General features: G+C 45.5%; 1 protein-coding gene across 1 annotated transcript in view; it reads left to right on the top strand.

Annotated features, from left to right (window-relative positions):
* Nucleotides 1–10: 10 nt before the first annotated feature.
* USP22 (ubiquitin specific peptidase 22) overlaps nucleotides 11–9,650 on the top strand; it is a 40,536-nt gene continuing 30,896 nt past the window's right edge. The window contains exon 1 of the mRNA XM_034647254.1: nucleotides 11–299. Coding sequence (XP_034503145.1) covers nucleotides 129–299 — 171 coding nt within the window. The 5' untranslated portion in view covers nucleotides 11–128. The remainder of the gene's footprint in view (nucleotides 300–9,650) is intronic.

The raw sequence follows: 9,650 nt of genomic DNA, 5'->3' as shown, positions 1-9,650 counted from the left end.
CCGCGCTTTGTTCCCGGCGCCCGTTCCCCGGCCGGCCGGGGCGCGCCGCCGAGCAGCTCCCCCGCGCCGCGCTGGCGTCGTCCTCGTCCCCCTCGCCGCCCCCCGCGCGCGGCCGGGCCTTGCCCCCCATGGTCTCCCGGCCCGAGCCGGAGAGCGAGGCCATGGACGCGGAGCTGGGGGTGACGCCGCCGGGCTGCTCGCACCTGAGCAGCTTCAAGGTGGACAACTGGAAGCAGAACCTGCGGGCCATCTACCAGTGCTTCGTGTGGAGCGGCACGGCGGAGGCCCGCAAGCGCAAGGTGCGACCCCGTCTCCCCCCGGAAAACTGCGGGCTGAGCCGGGAGCCAGGGGAGACCCCTCTTTTTGCAGCGTCGCTCAGCAAGGGGGTGGTGGTGGGGCTTCTGGGCCCTGTTGGGGGCGAGGAGAAGGAAGGGAGGGCTTGTTAGCCTCCCGCGGACCCCTCCCGGGTTACGTTCGGAAGCGGGGCGGGGTGGGGGGGCCGAGAGGGCTCTCTTTTCTTATTCCCTGCTCCCTGTCCTCCCCCTGCTCCCTCTCCTCTCCCTCCCCTTTTTTCCTCCTCCCCTCTTTTCTCCTCACCCCTCCTTCCTCTCCCCGGCTTCCTCCCCTCTCTCCTCCACCCTCCCCCTTCTCCTCCCTCCTCCTCCCGTTCCCCTCCGCGTCGGTCCTCCCGCGCCCTCTCTTCCCTTCCCCCATCTTCCTCCCCCCCTCCGCTGCGGGGGTGGGGACGGAGCAGGGGCGGGGTTTGGGGCGTGTCCAGTTCCGGGGGGTGGGCGAGCGCAGATCTGGGAAGGGGGCGGTTTTCTCCTCCGGACTGGCTGTGGGAGCCTGGTACGGAGGAGCAAGGGGTCCGAGGTTCCAGCCCTAGGCCTCACCGAGGAACTCTCCAGGGCGGGAGGGTTCGGGGGCGGGGATGGGGGCAGTGAGAAAACACGGGCCAGAAAACTGAAAAGGGACAGAGACTCCGGGGCCTGCTGGGTGGTCTGCTGTGGGTCAGTCCCCTGCCACCATACTGAGCACCCGTTAATCTGGAGTGTGCATTAAGGCTTACGTGGGGCAGGGAAACGGAACCGTGTGTCGCGATCGGGAGTTGTCAGGGTGAAGCTGCAACTGTGCGGTGCTTGGGCAGAATGCCGCACCGGCTCCAGGGTCTGCAGGGAAGAATGCAGGGAGATGGCATCGCCCCGCCTCATTTCAGATTTGAGCGTGGGTGGAGGGGGTGAGCGGGAGTGAGCAGTTGGAAATGGAGCAAGTCAGGCCACTGTTTACACCTGTCTCTGGGAAAGCCATTTCGTTACCATCACGATGTGTTTTGGAGAATCGCTTGTAGCTACGGAGGAGTGGATTTAAAAGAAAAGATGGATTTGGTGGGAAGGTGGGACAGTGGCACGCCTTCTGCGTTAAGAGCGTTTAGTAAGAAACTGATCACCTCCCCGAGACGTTGAGGAAATTACATTTGGTGTTACATTTTTCAGATATGTCTCATTAGGCTTATTAATGATGTGGAAATGAGAAAATAACGGTATTATCTGAGTAAATCTTGTTACAGTGTAACGCGATTTTGCAGTTTAGTGAGATCGGGACGCGTGTGAGGCTCTTTCCACCTTGAGTAGCTTTTCTTCTTTTCTTTCTTTCTTTCTTTTTTTTTTTTGAAAACAAACATCCACTGAGATTGTAGGGAATGTCAAGTACCTTTCTTTTTATTAGTGATGGTGTTGGGAAACGTTACCTGTTAAAATGATCTAAGATCAGCGGTGATTTCTATTAGGATCAGAATGAGATTCTTGCTAATGGAATTCTGTGCTCCTAAAAAAAAATCCTGGTTGAAATTGATGATGTTCAGGTGATAATCTTGTTACTGCTCCATGTCCTTAGTTCATTGGTTGACATTTATATGGTGTGTGTAAATGCCTCTCAACGTTGGATTCCTTAGTTAAGGAATCCCCCTTTTTTTCTTCTTTCTCCTCTCCCCTTCCCCTGTAAATTTTTAACAGAGCAGAAGGAGTCAAGTTTAACCCATCATTAACTTTGTCTCCTTTCCTAAAGGAAGGAATCACTTTTTCTTTTTCCATATATATGTGTCTTGGATTAATCCTTGAATGTCAGTTGCTGAGTTTGGAAACTGTTGAAGTACATCTCTGTTATTCACTTGTAAGCACTTGAGCTATTGACAGACAGGAGGTGGTGATGAACACCTCAAACTTCAGATCCGTCAGTGTTGCAATACCTTTTGGTACTAAACCAGCCAGGAATCCTAATGTCCTTCATCTTTTCTGCTCCGGATGTTGTGGGGGGGAGGGTCATTTCTGTGTCACTTGGGTCCTGTCTAACTGCATGTCTAGCACCCTCTAGTGGCCCAGCCAAGGAAGAGTTGATTTGACAAAGGATTTAACCCTGATGGTGAACAATGAACAGTACATGTTTCGCAGTGTGGATTCTCAAATCTGTAGGCATAGTATATTTTTGGTTTTAATAATATTAAGTTTCCTATAAAAATATTTCAATTTAAGTTATAATCTTAGTATAAAAGATGCCTTTTGAGGTTGAAGGCTCCGCTACAATGTAACCATAGAAATAAAGCCCTGGATAAACAGGAGAGCTTTCTCTAAGTAGAAAAGGGTTATGGTTTTTGTATCCACCTTTGATTGTTCTTTTGGTAGCCACAGAGTAAGAGGAACACGATCAGATTTGATAACTTTCTGTCCAATTTAGGCTTGACTTGCAGTAAAACGTGTGTACTACTGGATGTAAAAATGTTCCGGTGATTTAGGACTCGGTGCGGCCACAGTGGACTCTGCTTTTCTGGCACATGTTGAATATAGCAAGTATCGTACCGCTTTAGGGTTTGTGTGTGAAAAAGAAACTGACAATGAAAACATCAAGATTTTACAGTGTTGCCGGTTATTATGACATAAAGTCTACATTGTATTTTGGATATATAGATGCTTGGGAGGACAGGGAATATTTTTTTAAATAATCACCTCTCTCTCTCTCTCTCTCGTAATGTTTCTGTGACTCTAAAATTTTGCAGCAGCTTGTCCTCAAAATACAGCCATCTTTTTAAAAATTTTTATGTAATTTTTAATTTTTTAAAAAAGATTCTATTTATTTATTTGACAGAGAAAGACAGCCAGCGAGAGGGGAAACACAGGCAGGGGGAGTGGGAGAGGAAGAAGCAGGCTCCCAGCGGAGGAGCCCGATGTGGGGCTCAATCCCAGGACTCTGGGATCAGGCCCTGAGCCGAAGGCAGACGCTTAACTACTGAGCCACCCAGGCGCCCCTCAAAATACAGCCCTCTTGGGACACCTGGGTGGCTCAGTCGGTTGAGCGTCTGCCTTCGGTTAGGTCCTGGGATGGAGTCCCACGTGGCACTCCTTGCTCAGCGGGGAACCTGCTTCTCCCTCTGCCTCTGCTGTTCCCCGTGCTTGTGCGCGCATGCGTGCTCTCTCTGACAAATAAATAAGTTAAAAAAACCCACACACACAGCACAGTCCTGTGTAGCTGTAGTACGCACTTTTACCAAATATACTTTGGTACAAGAGAGGAAGAGTTGTCAGATGTACTGTAATTTGGATTATTATGGATTCTGGTTTAGTTTGGTCAGTAATCTGGAGGACAGTAAACTGCTTTTGAAGGTTTCTATCTGAGGCACAAAATTTGGGGCCTAAAGCAAGCCTTTGGGTAGAAATCCTTAGGGAAGTATGTCATTTGAGAAAGGGGCTAGAGAGAAGGAAATTACTGGGGAAATGATAGGTGAAAGGTGGGAGGGCTCTAAGATCGGTAGTCATACCTTACTTTACTCTGACATTTTGTTCTGTTTGATGTTGGTGGTCTTTACACCACCATTGAAATGTGGAATGGGTACCCTTTGATAGAAAGTGGAACGATTCCCTGTTTTTTTAGAACTCTCATTCTCTCTTCAGTCTAGAGTCAACTCTGAACCCTGGATTCTGTCTTGAGGAATTGAAATCCTAATTGTCAAAAGGCCGTTCATTGACTAGTAGGTGTCATACGGCCAGCTAATGAGTATCTGCCTTAAAATTTAGAGTATTTGTAGGTGCCCAAAGGTAATTCTTATGTGTAGGGTAATTAGAGCCTGAACATACATAAAGGAATGTATAAATAATTCTAGATGCTTAATCGTTGGTCAGTTTTACTGAGGAAGATTAAAATGCATGAATCTGTGTATTTAAAAAAAACAATTACAGAATGACAATATGAACATAGTCTTAGTGTGTTAAAAATAAAACACCTTATAGGCTTATAGAATGTATATGGTGAGTGTTTTCTGGCCCCACACAACCACTGTCAAGATATGTTTGCTTGGGGTGCCTGGGTGGCACAGCGGTTAAGCATCTTCCTTCGGCCCAGGGCGTGATCCCAGTGTTATGGGATCGACACCACATCAGGCTCCTCCGCTATGAGCCTGCTTCTTCCTCTCCCACTCCCCCTGCTTGTGTTCCCTCTCTCGCTGGCTGTCTCTATCTCTGTCGAATAAATAAATAAAAATCTTAAAAAAAAAAAGATATGTTTGTTGCCTGGGCCTGCTAGATTTTAAAAAAATTATAGGGGTGCCTGGGTGGCTCAGTTGGTTAAGCGTCTGCCTTTGGCTCAGGTCATGATTCCAGGGTCCTGGGATTGAGCCCCGCATCAGGCTCCTTGCTCAGTGGGGAGCCTGCTTCTCCCTCTCTCTTTGCTTCCCACTCCGCTTGTGCGTAGGCACTCTCTCTCTGTCAAATAAATCTTTCAAAAATTACAACTACGCCTACATATAAAAGTTACATGTTTTATTTATGTAAACATACATGCTCTGTATCTCGTTTCCATTTTCCACTTACTGCCCATGTATGTAGATCTGTTGAGCTGTGCAGTTAATATGCCATTGGATGCAAACTGCATCGTGTATTTCCCCCTTTTTTTTCAAGCTTTCAATTTGGAGGATTTACTAAGAATTTGTAAACCTCAAGCCTGCTACTCAGTTTGAAGAAGGAATAATCTTAGGCAAGTCGTTTATATATATAAGTTTTTGTTTACTGAGGGATTGAAATGTGATTACTTGACATCAAACCTGAGATGCCTTGAAAAGGTACAGTTTTATTTATGGAAAAACATGGGGAGGGAGGTAGCCAAAAGGAGACAAACGCAAAAACTAAATACGAAACGTCAAAGTTTAAGGTAGTGTAATTTCATAGAGTGTAAGTGTCATGCCCTTTGATCTTGAATCTTTACAAGGCGACAAATACAGATTGTTAGCCTGTGCACCCTTGTCTCAGATGAGAGTAGCACTTACACTCAGGGTTGTGGAAGTGTAGATTGTCGTGTGGAAAGGGAAGTCATTGCAGGAGGAAAATGGTCTTAATTCTCTTGAGTCAGTGGCACTTTGCCACGTCTTTTAGAAAAAGCTGTCCGGTCTAGGGCTATGCACTGGTCATCTCGTTATAGGTGCTGTTTGGTTCTGGAGTCTGAGATCTGTTCCTTGAGAGCTGAATGAATCTCTTTGATTCGTTTGAACTTTTTAGTAGAAGTCATCATTGGGGGGGAAACAGTTCTGCCATTCCTGGCTTAGACAGACTACCTACAGCAGCAGGACAGACTGATAGATGGTAAACGGACAGCCAGGAGTTGTCCATGTGTTGCCGGCTTCACCGCTGAGACAGGTTAATCCTCATTGACTCAGGCCGGCACTTCCCCAGGACGTTGAGAAGGCTGCTGAGCCCACTTTGGGTTTTGTGTTTTTGTTTTTTTAAGTTCAGTTCATTTTTTGGATATGTCTTTTTTTTTTTAAGTAAATTTTTTTCTTTTCAAACTTTATTCCCTTGAGGAATTAACTCTTGATTTATCAACGCCTTGAATCTCTCAGATCCTTACAGCAAAACATCATACAGCTTATGCTAAGCAGGGGACAGGTTATTCCAAGTAAAAGGTCCAGAATGGAAAAATTTTTCTTTTGAGATAATCATAGATTCACTTGCTGTTGTAAAAAACAATACATAGAGATCCCTGTACCGTTCACGCAGTTTCCCCCAATGGTAACATCTTGCACACTGTAATAAAATATTAACAACCAGGGTGTCAGCATTGATACAGTCCATCTTTGATACAATCCACCCATTTTATTCCGACCGCCCCCCTTCAGTCTCCCTGATAGTTAACCTCTTACTGTTACCATAGTACCTTTTGTCACAACTAATGAGAAAGCCTGATACATTGTTATTAACTGAAAGTCATGCTTCATTCAGATCTCAGTAGTTTTTCCCTAATCTTTTTCATTCTCAGAATCCCATCTGGGATTCCACGTTCCATTTAGTTGTCATGTCTCCGTAGGCTCCCCTGGATTGTGACATTTTGTCAGACTTTATCCTTGTTTTTGATGACTGTAGCAGTTTTGAGGCATAGGGCTCAGGTATTTTATAGAATGCCCCTCAATTTGGGCTCGTGTGGTGTTTTTCTCATGGTTCATAGCTGTGGTTATGGGTTTTGGAAAGACCAGAGAGGCGAAGTGCTCTTTATCAGGTCCTGTCAAGGGTGATGCAGTCAAGGTGACTTGCCACTGTTGGTGGTAAGCTTGACCCTGGTTCCCAGGCTGCCCTACAGTAAAGTGACTCTCTTTTCCCTCCTTTCCGAACCGTCCTCTTTGGAGCAGAGTCACTCTGCACAGGTCACACTTAAGGAGTGGGCAGTTACGCTCTGCCTCCTTGAGGCCAGAGTATCTATAGAAATTATCTGGAATTTTTCTGTTGGAAAAATTTGTCCTTTCTCACGCATTTAGTATTTATTCAGTCTTTGGTATAAGTATGGATTTGCGGATACTGTACACTGTGGGTTATAATCCCCTATTCTGCTTCATTGATCAGACTTCCAGCTTCAGCCGGTGGGAGCTCTTCCAGTTGTCTTCCCTGTCACTTTGACGTACCGTTACCAATTTTTGTTTGGTTTATTGTTGTTTTTGAGGATTTCCTTACTTCCTTATTTTCCACTACTGTGAGTTTCTAGGCTTATATTGTATATTTTCTGCCCCGGTCTTAGAATCTGCCATTTCTCCAAGGGGCCCTAGTTCCTTTTATTAGAGAATAGAGTTAGAAAATACGGTTTGGCCAGTGGCTTGCTTGTTGATACCAGTGATGTGGCTTCTCAGCCCTCAGGGGACAGAGCTGGGAAATGGAAGTGTGGGTACCAGTTCATGTACACAAAGTCTATGGTTGTTCATCTCTGCCCTTATTACACTATCCCTGAGTTCACAGTGATGTCTCTAGCTCTAATCCAATATTACATGGATCATTCTAGCCTTCTCCTCTTGCTTATCTGTAACTTCTCTGTCCAGCAAACAGAAATTTATCCACCATCCACGTACTTACTGTTTAATTTCAGTTTACTTGTATAGTGCTGTAGGGGCCAAGAGTAGTCTGCCCCTAAATGTGACCATTTGGCGTATTGTCTTTTCTGAATTAAAAGTTCCTTAAAAACGGCCCATGCAAGAACATTCTGATCTTCCTTTGTGCCCAGAAAACAGGAAATAAATCTTCCATGTCAGATGTACCCTCCTTGTACCAGGAGGCAAAGAGACATCTTTATCATCAGAGCTAGGGAATTTAGCACCGAGAAAGCTGTATAACCGTTGTTATTTTTTTACCACTTTACAGCCCAGCCCAAAATCTGTGTTGAATTCCTTATTAATTGAAGCTCCTGAACATAAGCTTTTGTCTGGTCAGTTCCTCTCAGATTTATTGTCTCTTTGCCAGCTTTTGTCATTTCTCTGGTTCTTAATGTCAGTATTGGTCTTCCTGTGCACATAATTAAACTTTGGTTTTTTTCTTTTGTTAATCTGTCTGATGTCAGTTTGAATCTTAGACCAGCTGGAAGAATCTTGAAGCGTGGAGGAAAAATTTTCCCTTCCAACAGTGGTTTCAGAATTGTTGCTCTGCCTCTCCTTGGGAAGCAGCATTATCACCTGGCTTACATATGGCTCCTTTTGCCTTTCGTTTTACAGCCTCTACGCATTTCCAAGTTACTTAGGCATGTTGTCCCATGCCCTCTACATACATGGCCTTTATTGCATTCATTTATTTGTAATACAGTTTGGTCAGGGCCTGCGCTGCATCCTGACACCCTCTGACTGCCTAACCAATTATTTACAGATTTGCATATATTATGGTTTGCCCTTTGTGCTGTGAAAGTTAAGAAGATTAAGTAGGAAGTATGTAAACTCATTTTGGGGGACTGACATGACCTACCTTAACAGATATTTGAGGTTTGTTTCTTGTCTCTCATCTTATGTTGACTGGTACCTGGAGCAGAGAGTGAAATTAAACCCGAACCGGTAGCTTTTATTACTACTTGTTAGCCACTCTGGTAAAAGACTGGGGAGTAAAGGGGAAAGAGCAGGTTAAAATGAGGGTTTAGGAGAATCTGATCCCTCCTATACGCACTGACAACTGACAGTTGGGAGGTGGTGTAGAATTCAAATTGAGAATAGCCCAAGGGGGAAAAAAAGTAGCCCGAGGCAGTCAGTACCCTGGGGATTTTGCCTGTGCTTCTGCCCAGAAGTGTGACCTGCGCATGTCCCCGTATCTCTCTTGAGTGTCATTCATTTCTCATTTATGATGATAGTACCTATCTTTACATAGCATTTTATATTTTAGAAAGGATTTTTCATACTTAATTTCACTTGATTTTGGCATTCAGGCTACACGTTTTAGGTGGGCCTGGCAGTTAAGTCTCCTAACCTCTCCAGGGACACTGATCCTGAACACCAAGTCTGGGCCTTGAAATTAGGTTACTTTGAGTCTGAAGTCTGTGCTCCCATTAAAGTATTCTGGAATGTTTTACATCAGGAGGTCATTCGCGAATCTCAGCAGGCAGCGACCACATGCTGTACAAATGAGACTCAATTGGGGCACTTCCTGGAAACAGTGTAAGATTGTAGAGGTTAAGGGTTCAGTCCCAGAGCACCGCTCCTCCTTTAGACTCGAGTCACAAGTCCCGATTGGCACCTGTGTTTGCAACTGATTAGGACCCCTTCTTCGATAACGTGTTAAAGTGGTTCACAAAACTGAGGGAAGCATTTAGTGAAACATTTACCAGTTGCTATAAAAGATACTGTAAAGCGTACAGATGAACAGCCAGGTGTAGAGCTGCACAGGATACCGTCGGAAGGGCCCTGGGCACAGCAGCCTAGTCCCAGTGGGGTCGGGCTGCACCGCGCTCCCAGTGCATGTGATGTAGGAAAGATGGTAGCGTTTGAAGCCGACGGCCAGCAAGGAATTCTTGAGATGTCTTTGTGCAGAAAGGTGATTTTATTGAAGGACGGGGACAGGACCCGTGGGCAGAAAGAGCTGCACCTGGTCATGAGGAGTGGCCCATTATATGCTTTCAAGGCGGGAGGGGGTTAAGGACAGCGTAAGTCTCTAAGGAGTTTTGGGAGCAAGGTTTCCAGGACCTTGAGGGGGCTGGCTGTTGTTGGGAAAGGTCATTTATTACTGTCTAACAAACCCTGAGTCATGAGACCCTTCAGATGTATATCTGTGGGTCCTATGCTAGGGGATGATTGCCAATATATATTTTGGGGCAGTAGAGATTAAGGAATTTTCCGTAGGAATTTTTTTTTTAAAGATTTGTTTATTTATTTATTTAGT

This window comes from Ailuropoda melanoleuca, chromosome 17 (assembly GCF_002007445.2).
Source record: "Ailuropoda melanoleuca isolate Jingjing chromosome 17, ASM200744v2, whole genome shotgun sequence".
NCBI classification, from domain to species: domain Eukaryota; kingdom Metazoa; phylum Chordata; class Mammalia; order Carnivora; family Ursidae; genus Ailuropoda; species Ailuropoda melanoleuca.
The sequence above is the reverse complement of the archived record's forward strand: the minus strand, read 5'-3'. Positions and strand labels throughout refer to the sequence as shown.